The following is an 18,576-nucleotide window of genomic DNA, read 5'->3' on the forward strand; positions in this document are numbered from 1 at the left end:
ATCTATCTATCTATCTATCTATCATCTATCTATCTATCTATCTATCTATCTATCTATCATCTATCTATCTATCTATCTATCTATCTATCTATCTATCTATCTAATTTGTACACCACCCTTCATCCAAATATCACAGAGTGGTTTACAATATATTTATTGGAAAGCTTATTATCCCAGCTCTTCATACAAAGGTTCAGGGCAGCTTCCAGCTTAACCAGCACAATCCGGTATGTTTTCGCACCACAAAATTCACTGGGGCTTTCACCCAGATAAGTGGGAATAGAATTGGAGTGCAAAACAGTATTTAATAATAAACAGAAGAAATGGAGACAAATCTTTTTCAGGCATTGGGCTAACCCAGGGATGGAGAACCTTGGGCCCTACAGAAGTTGTTGGACTACAACTCCAATAAACCCCATCCAGCATGGACAGTGGTCGAGGGTGATGGGAGTCGAGCAACAGGTTCCCCATCCTTGTTCTAATGATCCTTTCTTGAATTCATTCTAGTATGTGTGTTTAGACTAGAGACCTGTAGCCAATGATTTAGTTAGTTCAAATCCATTTGTAAAATTCAGCCTCTCCCTATTTCTTGGCCTACCTGTCCTCTGTTTCTTGGGCTGTAATCCCATATTTCCCAAAGCAACCTTGTCCGCTTCCTTCCTAAGAAGCGCATACAGCCCTTCCTATTCTTTCATTCTGTGTGTCCACATTCCTGACAGGTTTACCATGAACAGTGAAAATATTTGTGACATAAATGACATCACAGCAAGCCGGCCAGTGAGAGACAGGTGACAGACACAGTGTTGTGAGCAATTTGGCCAATTTTATGTATGTAATTTAGTATCTGATAGGCATATCTTCCTTTCCAAACCTCTCGTATTTTAATTAGCATTCAGACTTACTTATTGTATTTCTGGTTATGAGTAAAAAAAGTTTTATACGTTTTGTGTTGAGTTTTGATGTCTCTTCTCTTTGTTGTCATGCTGGCTTGCTCTTAAGATCTTCAGGGGACCCTTTTTTTAGTTGCATTTTCTTTTTAAAAAGTTAACATCTTTTTTTATCATACAGGGCCTGGTCTTTAATTTAGGCATTTAATAAATGTAAGACAGTGTTCTGGGTTCTACATGTAAACTGGGAATACACATGTACAGTGGAACCTCAGTTTTCGAACGTAATCCGTTCCAGAAGACCGTTTGACTTCCAAAATGTTCGAAAACCAAAGCATGCATTTCCGGAAGCATTTACTTACGGAAAATTCAATACGGAAGCCACGTGACACATTCAACTTCCAAAAATCATTCGAAAACCAAAACATTTGACTTCTGAGGTATTCGAAAACCTAGTAGATTTATGCAGCTGGTTTTTTTATGTGGTAAAATTCCCTTAAAAAATTTAAGGTAAACATAGAAAAGTAATATTCTCATATATATTGAACCCTGTCAGGGTGTTTTGATATATGATATGGGTATAGCAAGAAATTAAGGCAATTCTCTGAGTAATTAACAACTGAGATGTTACTGCAATGCCTTCAGTTTGCACGACAGCTTGCAACAGTGTTGGGTCACCTATGGCCCAGCATCTGTTGTTGGAGCCCACCAGCCCAGATAGCATGGTCAGTGGCCCAGTCAGATGGGAGCTGTGGTCCAGTGAGATCTGAAGGACCACAGGTTTCCCATCTTGGCACTAAATGTGCATTTCAAGATAGTAGCTGATGCAAAAGGAGATAATATCTCACTATACAAATCTCCTTAGGGAGGCTTTTTTACTGATGAGATGCCAGCAGATATTCACTGAAGATTGAGTTTGAATGACATTTTCTCCACACAATAGCTAGTACTTTTTTGTTGTCCTTGTCATCCTTGTTCAGATGCTTAATTGGACATGGCTTAATTGGACATTTGCATTTTAATCTCGGCAAAAGGAATACTGATTTCTTTTCTCTCCCCCACTCCCACCCAATATGATAGGTATTGTTGATTCCTGTCAGATGGGAATATTTCAGATCCTTGCTGCTATTCTTCACCTGGGCAATGTGGCATTCACATCTCGAGATGCTGACAGCTGTACAATACCAGTAAGTTCCAAATAAGTTAAAAGCAGTAAACATTGTAACATTTCTAATCTTCTTGGCCTGTTATTGGGTCAGTGTGCTAAACCTGGAAAAATGCAACCGATTTCTGTTTCCCCGCTGCCTTTACCTTCTTCTACATCTTCCTTCACACTGGCTCATGATAAAATGTCACAGCTCACATCTTTTAAGGAGCTATGTCAATATGTCTTGTTTGCAAGAGCATTGCATGAAATCGTTGTTTGTCTACCAGTAGTGCCTGTGAAAGAAAACATTTTGCCATACATTAGGAAGTTGTGCAGAAATTTACTTTTCTTTGTGCAAGGCTGGCCTCAGCCAAGTACAAAAGGAACATTGTTTTGCTCTCTGGTAGTCCATAGACATGTGGGATTAGGGTTAAGGAGGGTGGGCAGGTCCCAGGACAATTGTAATAATATCAACTTGTAGGGCTGGCTTCAAGTGCACCACATGATTGGGCACCTGACATGAGCCCCCTGGACTTTATACCGTGAGAAGGTCATCTTTGCTGGGGAAGTAGCGTGCGTTGAATTTTTCAGCTTTCAGATTCAAAAAAATGAGAGGTGCTCAAAAGTTGTAACATAATAAATTTATAATAATAAATTTTTATTTGTATCCCGCTCTCCCCAGCCAAAGCCAGGCTCAGAGCGGCTAACATCATCTAAATAAGACAATATGCATAATACAATATACAATATGCAAATAAAATAATGTTCAACATTCATTAAAACAATATAGAATAATATTAAATATCAGCATTTCAAAATTAAACAGAAATCTACTCAACAGTTACAACAAGTAGTTTCTAAAATCCAATCAATAAAACAACAGCAAACCACAGTGCACAACATAATACAATACAAAATGAGAAGCAGAGATTGGAGGGTAGGGCAAGGCAGGTGGAAGGATGCCTTGCCTGATGGAGTCTCTCCCCTCGCAGTTCTTCCTCCAGGAACAGCTTCCTTATGAGGAGACCCAGGGCCGGAGGGTGGGGCAAGGCAGGTGGAAGGAGGCCTTGCCTGATGGAGTCTCTCCCCTCACAGTTCTTCCTCCAGGCACAGCTTCCTTATGAGGAGACCCAGGGCCGGAGGGTGGGGCAAGGCAGGTGGAAGGAGGCCTTGCCTGATGGAGTCTCTCCCCTCACAGTTCTTCCTCCAGGAACAGCTTCCTTATGAGGAGACCCAGGGCCGGAGGGTGGGGCAAGGCAGGTGGAAGGAGGCCTTGCCTGATGAAGTCTTCCCATGACTTGGGAATTCAAAATATTAGGTGAAATGTGTGCAAAATTGCATAGAAATCACTAAATATGATTGCCAAGTATTTGTACTTATATTACAGTGGTACCTCGGGATGCAAACGGGATCCGTTCTGGAGCCCTGTTCGCATCCAGAAGCAAACGTAACTAGCGATGGTACGTCTGTGCATGTGTACGTCGCTTTTCGCTGCTTCTGCACATGCGCGTGACGTCATTTTGAGCGTCTGCACATGCAAGAGTGGCGAAACCCGGAAGTAACGCGCTCCATTACTTCCGGGTTGTCAAGGTGCACAACTCAAATGCGCTCAACATGAAGCATATTCAACCCGAGCTATGACTGTATATACAGTCGTACCTTGGAATTCGAAAGGAATCCGTTCCGGAAGTCCGTTCAACTTCCAAAAGATTTGGAAACCAAAGCGCTGATTCTGATTGGGCCACTCGGAAGCCGCGGAGGCCCCATTGGACGTTCGGGTTCCAAAGAACGTTCGCAAACTGGAACACTTACCTCCGGGTTTGCAGCATTCAAGAGCAAAAACATCCAAGTACTAATGCGTTCGGGATCCAAGGTACAACTGTATTATTATTACTATTGTTTATTTATTTAGCATTCCCTGACATTTTTCAGAAGGTAAAATTAAAATTATTTGGTTTTGTGAAAGCAGTTTGTGTGCTTCTTCATCAGACCTAGACTTGCCAAGCTAAATGTTGTCCAATAATAAAAATAATCGCAGATTTGAATTCCTCACACCCAAAAACACATTTTTAAGACCCCTCAACGAAGCAATGTTCAAAAAATAAGTTTCACCACCTGAAATGACACACCCTATGAGGGAGGGGGGTCCCAGGGAAGATGTCTTGTCCAAGGACCCATCAAAAACTGAAGCCAATGCTGTCAACCTCTTAAGCCAACCTTTCTATGCATTCTCTAAAAGCAGGGATTGAAGTTAATATGAGATATTTCTTAATGCCTTCTCACCGCAAATCTAGAAAATGGTAGAAGGTTTTCTTCTTGCTTGGGGAGCATTAATGCATGCATTGTCAGTGGTCAATAATACTTTCAAATCTAAGGAGATTATTGTCCTTGCAGGCCAAGCACGAATCCCTCACCATCTTCTGTGATCTCATGGGAGTAGAATATGAACAGATGGCTCACTGGCTCTGCCACAGGAAGCTTGCTACTGCCACAGAGACCTACATCAAACCAATTTCCAAACTGCAGGCCATAAATGCCAGGGATGCTCTTGCAAAACATGTATATGCTAGTCTATTTAACTGGATTGTCGATCATGTGAACGAAGCTCTTCATTCCACCATGAAACAGCATTCTTTTATTGGCGTATTGGACATCTATGGGTGAGTTTCCTCTGAGTAGCTTGATGTAACAAAATGAAAAGTAAAAAAACAAACAACCCAAAGAAAAATATAAAATATAACAATATAAGTTGGGTATAGGTATTATTGCCCAAGCTGCTAACATCAGTATTTTAGAAGTATGGCAGTTTGTGTACGTCAACCCACTCTTGTACTATGTTGACATGATTTTTATCTTGCAAACATTTACTCCTTTAATTTATGCTGGTGGTTGTCTTTGGTTTCCCCCCAGGTTTGAAACCTTTGAGATAAACAGCTTTGAACAGTTCTGTATAAACTATGCCAATGAGAAACTGCAGCAACAGTTCAATATGGTAAGTGAGAAGCAAGTTTTTCTGTGCTTTGACCCAGTAATGGTCCTTTTTGATAGCTAGATCCTCTGTGTGGCACTGAACTTCTTTTAAGAGCATGTACTCATCAGTTTCCTGGGATAGGTCCTAGTGACAACTGATGGAGTCTTCATTTTATCTTTCCCTAATTAGAGTTCTACTTCTTTTTGTTTTGTTTCTCCTACCTTGGTCCTTCTTGAGTGAGATAGTAATTTTAATCAAAATATTCCTTGGGATAGCTGGACAGACACACCAATAAGGTTAACCAGTTTACTTTCAAGTTGGATGTCAGCAGCCAGTTAAGCAGTAGACAGAAGTCTCCTGATTAGTAGGTTCACTGGGGGGTAATACAGCATTTCCCCCACCAATGGGTCAGGGTGAGAAGGAGGCAGACCAGTCCTTGCACTTCATCAGATAAGCTGGTGGGACTCCAATCTGTAAGACAGCAAACTGTTCCTACCCATTGCTTACACATCCATCCATCATTTTATTTTATGCCGCCTTTACATAGTTCAAACCATGCTCAAAGCACCTTTCAAGATGAAAAATAATAATAATTGCAATGTAACAAAAGTAGTCATAAACGATAAAACACCAGTGAATACACAACCAAGTTGAACAACATCCAACTTGCTATGCTGAAGTCATACCCACACCACTCCTTTATAACAGGAATCCAGGTGTGGGGAGCATCATTTGCTGGATCTTACCTTGCACAGCCATGTCATAGAATCATAGAATTATAGAATCATAGAGTTGGAAGAGACCACAAGGGCCATCGAGTCCAACCCCCTGCCAAGCAGGAAACACCATCAGAGCACTCCTGACATATGGTTGTCAAGCCTCTGCTTAAAGACCTCCAAAGAAGGAGACTCCACCACACTCCTTGGCAGCAAATTCCACTGTCGAACAGCTCTTACTGTCAGAAAGTTCTTCCTAATGTTTAGGTGGAATCTTCTTTCTTGTAGTTTGGATCCATTGCTCCGTGTCCGCTTCTCTGGAGCAGCAGAAAACAACCTTTCTCCCTCCTCTATGTGACATCCTTTTATATATTTGAACATGGCTATCATATCACCTCTTAACCTCCTCTTCTCCAGGCTAAACATGCCCAGCTCCCTTAGCCGTTCCTCATGTCTGGCAAGCTGCTGTGCTTTCAACCCTTGCCTTGCTTGTGTCATGTACTGACATTAACGTTTTTGGCAGAAAACATAATCCAATCCCTTCATCCAGTGAGAGCCAGGACAGTTCCCTCACTATCGTTTGTTATTTAGTTTTATTTAGATTTTATACTTAGTATTTGGGAAACTTTAGGTGCTTTACAAATTATGTGGTGAGGGATGGTGATGATTATGATATTGCTGAGAAGGATAAAAGCTTGGGGCATTGTCTATTTCTAAGCTTCTTATTCTGTCTACCTTATTTTATAATTTTCTTGCTGCTTTCTCCATACTAAAAGACATATTAATTTTGAACACGTTATACAGATTCATTTGTCCACTTTGATCTGTGCTTAAATGGTGGGTTCAATTTTAATTTGTGAGCAATTTAGTTAAATGTATTGGGAAGAAAACAATGAACTTTCTCTATTTACTGCTTCCCCTTCCTCTTATAGCATGTCTTTAAACTGGAGCAAGAAGAATATATGAGGGAACAAATTCCATGGACCTTGATTGATTTCTATGATAATCAGCCCTGCATTAACCTCATAGAGGCCAAACTGGGTATTTTGGATTTGCTAGATGAAGAGTGTAAGGTAGGAGTTCAACAGATCTCACCTTTATGTTGCATCAAGTTCTGTTGGTTTCCAGCTTCCTCTGTTGACTGTGTTAGTGCATAACACTCTGCCAAAACGTGTGATAGAATTTAAACAAAACATTCATGCAGTTTGAGTACTCCTGCTTCGCTCTTCCTTTCCTTCAACTGGGAGCAACAAACCATAAATCTTGGCTTAGCATCATGCCAGAAACATCACTTTTGCTTTGTTTCTCTCCAAACCATGATGTCAAGCCAGTGTACCACACACCTTGGCTTAGTGTAGCGTGCAAAGCATGGGTTATATCCAACTTAAGTCCTCCTCATTGCAGACCCACTGAAAGGAATTAATCTGAGTTATCTGCATCCATTAAGTTGTGTTCATTTTATTTCAGTGGATCTGCTTTGAGTAGGACTAACATAGATATTACCCTGTGAATGCTGTTTTGAGGTGGAGGAAGAGAGAGGGTCTCTGCCACGTCAGTGTTCCTATGTGTTCCTGTTAAGCCATTATTTGTTTGAAACCATTATTTTAATCTAGACTCAAAGCATGTCAATGTGTAAAGGAGTCTTTTATTACAAGACTATAAATGCCCTCTCTTAGGAGGAAGCCCCATGAAACTCAGTGGTGCTTATTTGTGAGTAAATGTTGAAGATTGGATGAAAGCTCTTTCAGGCGCACAAGCATAGCCCCTGTGGAGCAGGGACAGTGTCCAGTTTTCACATCATGTTGAGCATCTAAATTTGATTAGTTTTGTCCCCTTGCTCATTTGGATAAGAAATGTAGTGTGTGAATTAGTCCAGCCTCAGCCACTTCTTGAGGGGCTTAATTATTTTCTATTTTGTTATTTTTATTGGAGCCTATCCACAAAACAAGACTGGGAGCGGGTAACTCCTATGAATATGTAAAGTGGTATACAAATGAGGTACTTAAAGGGGTATTCTTAGAAACTGATGGCCCATACATTTGTGGCCAACAATATTGTGAGCCATTAACTGCATCCCGTTTCTTTGAGTGGCTCAAATTCAGGTGAATTTTAAATGCCAAAACAACATTTTCCATTTCAGTTGTAGACTAGCTTTCCTTGTTTCACTTTTTCATAATCCGTTCGTTTTATCTCTCCGTTCGCTAGATGCCTAAAGGTTCAGATAATAGTTGGGCCCAGAAATTATACAATACTCACTTGAACAAGTCTGTTCTCTTTGAAAAACCCCGTATGTCAAACAAAGCATTTATCATCCAACACTTTGCAGATAAGGTAAGGGTTTCTGTGTTGTGCCTGATTTGGTAAACCTATTTGCTTGTGATGTTCTTGCACTTATCCATTCTGGAGTAATCAGTGGAAAAAAATCCGTATGATCCACAGCCCCAGACACTGAGATAACTAAAAAACCCGTGGTTCTTACATGGGCTTAACAGGATGCTGCCTGTGAACTATTTCTAGCTGTATTTAAAAATGTCCTGTGGTCTTTTTTTAGTAGCAGTTCATTGAAGGATTTTAAATTTGAGATTGAGCCAGCCAATCTTTTAGTGACTGAGTAACAAATTAAGACACTTCAGATGGTGATCTTTAATTTGTTCACAGTGTGGCTGCCAGGTTAATTACATGCAAAATTGTTTCTGGATAGATGTATTCAGCTGTAGCCTGTTTTCACATAGCATGGTCTGTTCACAAAGTGCGTTGGAAATATATTGGTGAGGTTTGCCTTTGCGTATGTTAAGACATAGGAAAGTGATATAGTCAAGTCTCAGAATCACCATTCTGTGCCTTTAAGTTCATTAAAGGTGTAAAATATCACAGTAGCAAGAACACTGATTTTTAATATGTATTTTTTCTAGATTTTGAGGTTGCAGGATGTATTTTTGCTTAGATATATTAATCCTTCTGAGTTTTCATTTTTTTGTCTTGTAAAATGAGATTTTTGTACTTCCAGGTGGAGTACCAGTGTGAAGGGTTTTTGGAAAAAAACAAAGATACTGTCTATGAAGAGCAGATCAAAGTTCTAAAATCAAGTAAGGTTAGTATTGAGATTCCCCCTCCCCAGTACTAAAGATGATTTTAGACCACTTAAATTAGATACTAATTTTATCCATTGATTTGACTCAGAGTAACATTGAATCCCCTCTCCCCCAAAACTAGAGTTTGACTGCTGATTTGTGCCTAGTGACTTTATATCCTCAACCCAAAAGCCTGTTTTTAAATTTATTACATGAACTTTGTGTAATCAAGTCTAATTGCCCTCCGGATTGAACAACATATTTTCTAGTTGTTAAAACAATGTAACTTTAAGAGCTGCTGCATTTGCTTGTTTTCTCTTCTCTCTTCTCTTCCCTTCCCTTTTTCCATTTGTGTCCCTTCCCTTTTTCCATTGTGCTTTTAACTCGTAAGCATGTGGGCAGGGACTGTCTTATTTTTCAATCTGTGTACGACACTTAGAAAATGTTAGCACTTCATAGATGATTGATGATGGTGATAATTGACGAAGGTATGCTGTTTCTAAAGTTAGTTGTATCAAGTATGTTTAACATTTGCATTTTAAAATATGTGTACAAAAGCAATTTGACTTTGGTAATGCAGGCTGTAATCCTATCCACACATATTAGGGAGCAACCATTTAAGCTGCTTCCTAATATTTAAACCTTTTTTTAGGATTGTGTTTACAGAAATGTCACATTGAGTAGGCGATTATTCATGTTTGGCTGTATGTATTCGTTTTTTATTTATAATCTCTCTGCTTGTTTTTCACCATACATCTTCCCCAGAAGGTAATCCTAAAACCGAATGCATTGCTAAAAAATTTGAACACCTACGGTGTGTCTAGACTAGCAGTATATATGTAGTTCTGCATTTATTTATTTTAAGCAAGGTGATACAGGCTGGGTGCCATCCTCTTTATTCCTATTTAGTACTGCATTTCTGGATTTCCCCCATATGAAAATATTTACCTTTCCTTGGACGGGTCTGGACAATCAAAACATTCTGCCTCCTCCTTTGCCATTGTCCTGCTCCATCTGCCATTATCAGAATATTTTTCTTTAAGCAGAAGTTCTGGTGAACTTGCACCTATTCACCTAGAACTGCTTATTTCTTATAGCAGAAGCCAAATGCATTTCCACCCAAGAGCAAGAGATTAAAGGAAATGCAGTTAAATGCTACAATAGTGCTAGTCTGGATGCAGTCTTGGGCTGCCATCCTGCATGTTAAGTGTGCGCAGGGCCCTTTGACTTCACTTGGGCTGCACTTGAACTGTCGACACTTTTGCTGCCTTGGTTTCCACAAGCACAACAACAGGTGTGGGAAAATTTTGGCCCTCCAGAGGTTGCTGAGCCACATCTCCCATCAACTCCGGTTGTTTGCTTTACTTTCTGGTATTGATGGGAACAGCAGTTCAACCATGTCTGGAGGGCCAAAGATTTCCTACAACCAGGGGCGGTGGGGGTGGCTCACCCCGGGTGTCATCACTTAGGGGGGTTACATTCAGCGCGCCGCCCGCCCACGACTCCCAAGACTACACTGAGCCGTTGGGGGAAGGGGTAGAGCTGTGCTGCCTTGCTGGCGGCTGTGATGGCCTGGGATTCGGACTCGGATGCTGAACCTGAGGAATCGCAGCCTGCACAGGATTCCCTGCCTCCAGAACCAGCTGAGCCGGGGCTGGGGCTTGAGCCTGAAGGGTCCTCACCTGTGCTGGATCCTCAGGTGCAGGCATCAGCTGAGTTTGCTCTGGCTCCTGGGGTGATGGAGGACCCATTGCCTGCAGGTGCTCCACTCTCAGCCCCGCCAGAGGAAGCTGAGGTTGCCTCTGGGTCCGGTAACCCCCCAGCCTCTCCTGAGCTGCAGAGGTTCAGGGCAGAGAGGCGGAGGGAACTAAGTTCCCGCAGGAGGAGTGCTCGCCTCCAGGCCAGGAGAGGCAAGTCACTTGAGAATCGGGGCCGCCCTATGCCTCGGGGCAGATAAAAGCCAGCCAGCCCCAGTCCCATGTTGAGGGAGCAACATTGTTGGTTGACAGTTCCTGCCTGAACCCTGTCCTGCTTTCCTGCCGGAGCTCCTGACCTCACCTGACTCCCTGCCCTGCACCCAGCTTCAACTTTGACGGACTACCTCCCTATTGCACCTTTGATCTCAGACTGGACTTGGACCTCGCCTCTCGCACAGGGGAGGGTTGGGAGTCACGAGCGTGCAGTGCGCCGTTGCCCCCCACTCCTGGGCTGCGTCCTGGGGTGAGGAACCTCCCCTGAGCTGTCAAAAGGAAGAGGGAAGAGAGGAAGGCTGCTGGCAAAGTGGTGTGGCTTCCCCCCCCCCCAGGAAGCAGCCCACCATGGATGGCTCGCTCCACCCCCCATAGATGGCTCACTCCGCCTCCATGGGCATCTCGCCCCCTGGGAAGCTTGCCCCACCCCATGGCCCAGCCCCCGGGTGTACAGCTTGTGCGCCGTTCCAGGTGCCAGAGCATCTAGCTACGCCTCTGCCAACATCTGCACTATAGTGATGTGAAACTGACAGTTGTGCAAGTGAAAATGGTCCTATTGGCAAGCACAGGGCAAACAAGCTTCCCTGAATGCAGTTATATTAACTAAGGGTAGGTGTTTTGTGTTTGTTTTTTAAAGAAAACTGAGCTCTAATCCCTGCTTGCTTGCTTGCTTGCTTGCTTTCCTTTCTTATTGTCATCTGGCTTTAAATAGAAAGAGATGTTCTAATATTTTGACTGCTAGCAACTCGGCTGCAATATTGCTTGACCTGGGGTGTGAGCGTTGGTTTGTTTCCTCTAAACTGACATGTTTTCATTGGCCTGTTCTGCAGTCTTTTGCTATTCGGTTCCTCCTCAATCCCCTTCAGTTATAGAATGCTATCCCATGCTACAGTGATAGCTCCATTATTTCCCATAGACTTCAATGAAAGGGATATATGCCCTACTGCGCAGAAGTGGGGGAAATTGAATATCAAATTTGACAGCTTTAGGACTGTGTGGTTAAGCATCACTGTAGCACCACTCCTGGCTATAGCGATTTCAGCATATTGCATCAGTGGTGATGCCTCTGGTTTTTTTGTGGGTTGTGTGATGCCTCATTTGCTATTTTATGCCCTCCCAGTCACTCTGTAGCCTGTGCAAACATAATGTTCCTGACCTCTAAATCATAGCTGAGAAGTTTGATATGTTGCATTATTATCAGCCACTTGAAATCAAGTAAATGCAACTGGATAGCAATAAATCATTTTGAGATTTGAGAAGTTTTAGAGGAAGCAATTAACAGATGGAATCAAATAAATAAACTGTTTCAGTTAGCATTCTTACTTAAACTTTTCATTCCTTACATAAGTTTTCAAATTGGCAGCTGGAAAGTGGCAACGCTTCGGAAGTGCCATGATAAGCCACCCCTTCCTATTTGCTTTTGGTTCTCCCTTTTTATTGCATTTCCCTTGGGAAAGCCCTTCTCTTTCTAATATAGAGGTGTGCTTTTTACCCCCTGTTTCTGAACCAGTTTAAGATGCTGCCTGAGCTCTTTCGGGATGAGAAGCCCATCAGCCCCACAACAGCAACACCTTCTGGCCGTACGCCATTGTCTCGTGCGGCTGTAAAACCATCAAAGTCTAAAACGGCCCAAACAAGCAAGGAACATAAGAAAACAGTGGGCCATCAGGTGGGTGAATTTTGTTGCTATGCTATTCATTCAGGGATACCCCACCTGATAACAGGGCAGGAAGAGGGAAGAGTCCCTGTAAGCGTTTGTGGAGAAATGCTGTTGACCTTCTAAAAATAAAAGAGAGAGCTTTGTGGGTTATTAGCCAGTACAAGCACACACTAAATTCTTATTAAAAACCAAAAACATTAAGAGCCAGGGTGTATTACTTCCTGGATTATTGAAGTAAACTCTGAGCAAATCTATGCAATCAATATGAAAGATGCAGATCATCTTTTTTTCTTTTTTTTTTTTTGGTAAATGGATAGTATTACATTATTCATACATCTTGTTAAATAAAATAGTAAATATTGATGTTTTTAAATCACGTTTTAGTTTACTGCTTATTTTAATTTTTTTTAATTACTACTTTTCTGTTTGTATCAATAATTGTCTTATTCCTTGTAAAGTATATAAACTTCTTTAAACAATAAATACCAAAAAAATAGTGGCATGACTTGTCTTTGCCTGATATTCTTTGTTGGGCTGAGAAGGTTCAACTTGCAGAATTTGCTCAAAAATCAGAATGATTCTGTGTCTTTTTTCTTTCTTTTCGATTTCACCCTTTTCATTTCTTTCCTATAGTTCAGAAATTCTCTGCATCTTCTGATGGAGACCCTTAATGCCACAACTCCTCACTACGTGCGGTGTATTAAGCCAAATGATTTCAAGTTCCCATTTATGTAAGTTGTTTTGCGCATAGCATCTAAAATGCAGTACTTGCTGCTCAAAATTACAGAGAGAAAACCTATATATTTTCTCTGCTACTTGTTTTGGATGAAATAGGAAGGCTTCATGTGCTTGCTCATTTCATTAGATTCAGCTAAATGTTATCTTCTTAAACATTAAAGCTGTTTCCCATGTTATGATGAAACATGGGAAGGGTATATATTCCATGAGTACTTTTCGGACACATTGAAGAAGAAAATCTGGAAGCTACTTGCAGATTGGCCAAGATATAACTAGGAATCCTCTTTCATATTTTGATTTTTCATATCATGTGACTTGTGGGAGTACTTTTTGGCAAGTAAACATTACAACACATTAAAGAGAACACACAAGCATTAAGGCAACCGTACAGTTGTAGGAAACACCTGTAGAATCTTACCGAAGTTTCTCCCTCAAATTAGCAATGTTTTAATCTCTAGGTTTGATGAAAAGCGGACCGTGCAGCAGCTCAGAGCTTGTGGTGTGCTGGAAACAATTCGAATCAGTGCAGCTGGCTTCCCTTCCAGGTGAGGCTGCTGGTGTTGTGATGTTTTGCTTGAATACAATATATACACAGATAACTTTTTGTTTGCCTAACTCTGCTGCTTCTTGAAACCAGGTGGACCTATCAAGAATTTTTCAGTCGCTATCGTGTGCTGATGAAGCAGAAAGATGTCCTCAGTGACAGGAAGCAGACATGTAAAAATGTCCTGGAGAAACTTATTCTGGTAGTAGACTTTATGGTGCTTATTGTCTGTAAAGCTTGCTGAGCTTGCAAAATTATTAGGGTGTTGGTTGGATTTGTTTTATTTAATAGAATAAACATGCTAGTGGCTGAGTGTCATAGGGCAACAAAATAAGCCCCACATGGCTTTGCAAAGATGACTTCTTCCCTTTGGTTGAGCAAAGATGGCTTCCACTCCTTGTTTGAGCTTTCCCCTACACAGTATCCATACTGGTTTTCCATTTAAATCAACACTCATGGCAGCTTTCTTTCTTTAAGATTCTTATAGTCCACTTTTCAGGCTTAATGGTACCAGTACACCTATTATTTCGGAAATTTTCTTTCTTGCCTCTTCTCCAATTTGTACATGAGATTATTCTTGAGTAGCCCTCTGGCGGTGGTTCAGGGAAGGAGCAGCTACCAGGAGCGAGATTATGGACAGCCCTCCTGGCTGTTCCGCCTTTGCTCTCACCATCCCATAGGGCAAGGGAGCTGTCAGATGGCCCTGGGAAGGCAGTTGAGAACATTGTTCTTTTGGTGAATACCTTCAAGCACTGTAACTAACACTGTCCAGGATTTTCTTGGCATATTAAAGTAACCTTTGTGGCCACAGTCCATGTATTATTTCCCCTTCAAATCTCACAATGTTTTAATTACTTTACTTTTACATGGCTGGCTACCAGCTAAAAATAACAGGATTATTTTTACGATTTTGCTCCTTTTGTTTAACCTGATTTTCAGCATGTTCTTTCATGTTGTATAGCAGGGGAGGCTGCCCCCCAAAAAGGATTTTTCTCACTCCCAAGTCTCCCCCATTGTCATTTTAATAATAATAATAATAATAATAATAATAAGAAGAAGAAGAAGAAGAAGAAGAAGAAGAATAAGTTTTTTTAAGCATTCCCACAGGTCTCCTGCCTGGATCTCATGATTCCAAAAGGTTTTTGCGGCCCTCCTATTTGCCCTTTTTTAAAAAAAGAAAGAAAGAAAACAATTTACTGAATTTCATAATTAACAATTAAAACAATGTAAATCAGTGTAGGCTAGCTGGTGGGAAATTCTTTTGGGAGGCAACCTTGAGGATTGTAGTTCTTGCCACACCCACTTTAAACTTTAGCTGCTCCCATTTTGATATGTAAGGTAAAAAGGTAAAGGACCCATGGACGGTTAATTCCAGTCAAAGGTGGCTATGGGGTTGTGGCGCTCATCTTGCTTTCAGGCCAAGGGAGCTGGTGTTAGTCCACAGACAACTTTCCAGGTCATCTGGCCAGCAGGACTAAACTGCTTCCCACAGCGCTACCTACTCCCGTGACTCCCAGGGGTCAACGTGTCCCTTTGTCTCAAAAGATTAGCCACCCCTGATTTAGAGGATGCCTGTTTCCTCTTTACCAATTCTGCTGTCATTGAGTCTTGTTGTTATTATTAATCCTTTGTGGTTTTGGTCTGGCACTGATTGTACATTTTTTCTGAAAACAGGATAAGGATAAGTACCAGTTTGGGAAGACAAAAATATTTTTCCGGGCTGGTCAGGTAGCTTACTTGGAAAAAATAAGGGCCGATAAACTGAGAGCTGCATGCATCCGCATCCAAAAGACCATCAGAGGATGGTTGTTGCGAAAGAAGTACCTGCGCATGAAGAAGGCAGCCATCACCATTCAGAGATATGTCCGAGGGTACCAGGCAAGATGGTAAGCTGACCCCTGAGAAAAGCCTGGGTTGCTTTAAACATAAAACTCAACTGAACCTTCTGTTTTTCCTGTACAGTGGTACCTTGGTTCTCAAACTTAATCTGTTCCAGAAGTCCGTTCCAAAACTAAAGCGTTCCAAAACTAAGGTGTGCTTTCCCGTAGAAAGTAATGCAAAATGGATTGATCCATTCCACACTTCTAAAAACAACCCCTAAAACAGCGATTTAACATCAATTTTACTATCTAACGAGACCATTGATCCATAAAATGAAAGCAATAAACAGTGTACTGCAGTCACACAATCAATCAACCAGTAGCTGAACTGGGTTCCAAACAGTCGCAAAAACAAAACGAAAAGAGCCGCAAAAACAAAACCGCAAAATAAATAGCAACAACAGACAGACCTCAGCGTAACACTCAAAATGGAAGCATGGCACTCAAAACAGAGCACGTTCAGCTTCCAAAAAAAGTTTGCAAACCGGAACACTTCTGGGTTTGCAGTGTTTGGGTTCCAAGTTGTTTGAGTACGAAGGCATTGAGAACCAATGTACCACTGTACTGATCATTATGTTATAAGACCCAACTTGATAAACTTCTTGTTTTGCTTTCTGCCTGTGAATGCAAAGGGTGTATATCATGTATCAACTGTACTATAATAGTGTCTAGTGAGCTACATTTGGCTTGGTGGGTTAAAGGTTAACTGAACATGATGATGTAGATTGTAAAGAACAGATCATGGAGGATGCGTATCCATGACGACCAGCATGTCAAGTGGGGCTTGCAAGAGAAGTGCTACTGTTGAGGATTCCAGTTATTCCATTTCCCTCCTTTGTCAGTCAACATTTCACGCTCCCTGAGTATGCTCAGTCTTTATTGGGCTTGCTCCAGCTCCTGCCCCCAACAGATTACAAGCCTTGGGGTTCCCTTAGGCCTTCTGATGGTGCTGTTTTGGCTAAGGACAATCTACCCTTGAAAATCAAGCTCGTGTATGATGATAGCTATATGCAGGTCTCACTTGCCTATGTGCAGCCTCCAGTGTAGAGGCAGGAGTACTGTGTCCAGTTCTGGGCACCACAGTTCAAGAAGGACACTGACAAACTGGAACGTGTCCAGAGGAGGGCAACCAAAATGGTCAAAGGCCTGGAAGCGATGCCTTATGAGGAACGGCTAAGGGAGCTGGGCATGTTTAGCCTGGAGAAGAGGAGGTTAAGGGGTGATATGATAGCCATGCTCAAATATATAAAAGGATGTCACATAGAGGAGGGAGAAAGGTTGTTTTCTGCTGCTCCAGAGAAGCGGACACGGAGCAATGGTTCCAAACTACAAGAAAGAAGATTCCACCTAAACATTAGGAAGAACTTCCTGACAGTAAGAGCTGTTCGACAGTGGAATTTGCTGCCAAGGAGTGTGGTGGAGTCTCCTTCTTTGGAGGTCTTTAAGCAGAGGCTTGACAACCATATGTCAGGAGTGCTCTGATGGTGTTTCCTAGTTGGCAGGGGGTTGGACTCGATGGCCCTTGTGGTCTCTTCCAACTCTATGATTCTATGAATACCAGTTGCTGGGGAGCATCAAGGGAGGGGCTGCTGCCTTGAAGCTCTGCTTTTGGGTTTTCCAAAGACATTTGGTTGGCTAGACTAAATAAGACTATTGGTCTGATCCAGCAAGGATCCTGTTATTGGAACATAGCTCCTGCTGTTGTTTTAGTAAATGTTGGTGCTGAAGTTCTTAAGATTCCACAACTGCTTTTGTTGGTCAACAGCACCTGCCTTTGTTGAACTGAAGGCAGGTTACAAATATGTAAAATTATGCCAATGTTGGCTTTTCCCTGCAAAATTAATCCCAGTAATTCAGACTGACTGGATGTCTGATGTGAATACGATGCGAACAATCCAGTTATTTAAAGAAAAATTATTTAAACCTTTTGCTAAGGAACATGTATGCTCATCTTAAATCTTTTAAATGCACCATTGTTTTTGCAAGTTTGGGCATACGAGTGTATGGGAAATGCATATGACTGCAAATTTTCAAAAAGGAGATAGGCCAGCAGTTAATATGTGACTGGTGCTCTCTGAGCCTTGCTTTTACAGGTTAGATGTGCCAATGACAATAATATGGTGCATTGGCTGCAGTCCTAAACTCAGTAATTAGTGAATAAGGTTCATTGAACTTGGTGGTTTAGCACTGTAATGTAAGCCTGGGGAGAAGTATCTGATGCTATTGGGTTATCCAAAATTTTGCCATCATTGGGACCTTTGTAATAAAGTGTTAATGTCAAGAGACTACTTTGGAGTTTGTAAATACTGTCTTCTATCCCCTCATTTTTTCTTGGTCAGCCTTGCAACTTTCCTTAGACGAACCAAAGCTGCCATCATTATTCAGAAATTCCAGCGCATGTATGTTGTCCGCAAGCGATACCGTCGCACGCTAGCCGGCACTATGGTTCTCCAGTCATATTTGCGAGGTTATATTGCTAGGAAGAAGTATCAGCAGGTAAGAGCGTCTGTTACTTGACTCCTGGTTTTGTTTATTCTTTTTCTTCTTCCTGGAATACAGTATGTGGCCGTGTTTCTTCTAGGTTGCTATAGAACATGAAATTTCACAATGTTATTTTTAGAGGTTTGTTTCTCAAGACACGCACCAATTTCACTGCCAAGGTGTGATTTCTAAAAATACAGGAAGCCACTCGTCCTGATAATGTGCTTCAACTGTGAAATACTTAGGTGGAAAACTGTGGCTTTGGTATTGTACAAGCAACGGCTGTTTTGCATGTGTTCAATATGTGTGTGACCGCGTGTGTGTGCATCACTGAAACCTATAAGTGGCCAGAAAAGGGAGCAGGGGCGGAGTGGGCGTATGTGCGTTCCACTAACGTGCATGGGGGTCAGGAACGCAACCCCCATACAAAACAGTTGTTGACTGCATGTCAACCCTTTATGTCTGTGTCCACATGCTAAAATTATGGGAAGGATTTGGGGCAAAGATACCT

At 41.7% G+C, this 18,576-nt stretch overlaps 1 protein-coding gene across 6 annotated transcripts in view; it reads left to right on the forward strand.

Annotated features, from left to right (window-relative positions):
* MYO5A (myosin VA) overlaps positions 1-18,576 on the forward strand; it is a 123,933-nt gene that overhangs the window by 61,301 nt on the left and 44,056 nt on the right. For all 6 annotated transcript variants that reach the window (XR_013833028.1, XM_079953126.1, XM_079953125.1 and 3 more), the window contains exons 9-20: positions 1,968-2,074; positions 4,429-4,694; positions 4,945-5,026; positions 6,654-6,794; positions 7,927-8,052; positions 8,729-8,812; positions 12,273-12,431; positions 13,056-13,153; positions 13,619-13,705; positions 13,798-13,906; positions 15,379-15,590; positions 17,924-18,080. Coding sequence is in view for 5 of the 6 variants with exons in the window: in XM_079953126.1 (XP_079809252.1) it covers positions 1,968-2,074; positions 4,429-4,694; positions 4,945-5,026; positions 6,654-6,794; positions 7,927-8,052; positions 8,729-8,812; positions 12,273-12,431; positions 13,056-13,153; positions 13,619-13,705; positions 13,798-13,906; positions 15,379-15,590; positions 17,924-18,080 (1,628 nt within the window). In the remaining variant the exon portion in view is untranslated. The remainder of the gene's footprint in view (positions 1-1,967; positions 2,075-4,428; positions 4,695-4,944; positions 5,027-6,653; positions 6,795-7,926; positions 8,053-8,728; positions 8,813-12,272; positions 12,432-13,055; positions 13,154-13,618; positions 13,706-13,797; positions 13,907-15,378; positions 15,591-17,923; positions 18,081-18,576) is intronic.

The sequence above is a fragment of the Podarcis cretensis genome (genome assembly GCF_951804945.1).
Source record: "Podarcis cretensis genome assembly, chromosome: 14".
NCBI lineage: Eukaryota > Metazoa > Chordata > Lepidosauria > Squamata > Lacertidae > Podarcis > Podarcis cretensis.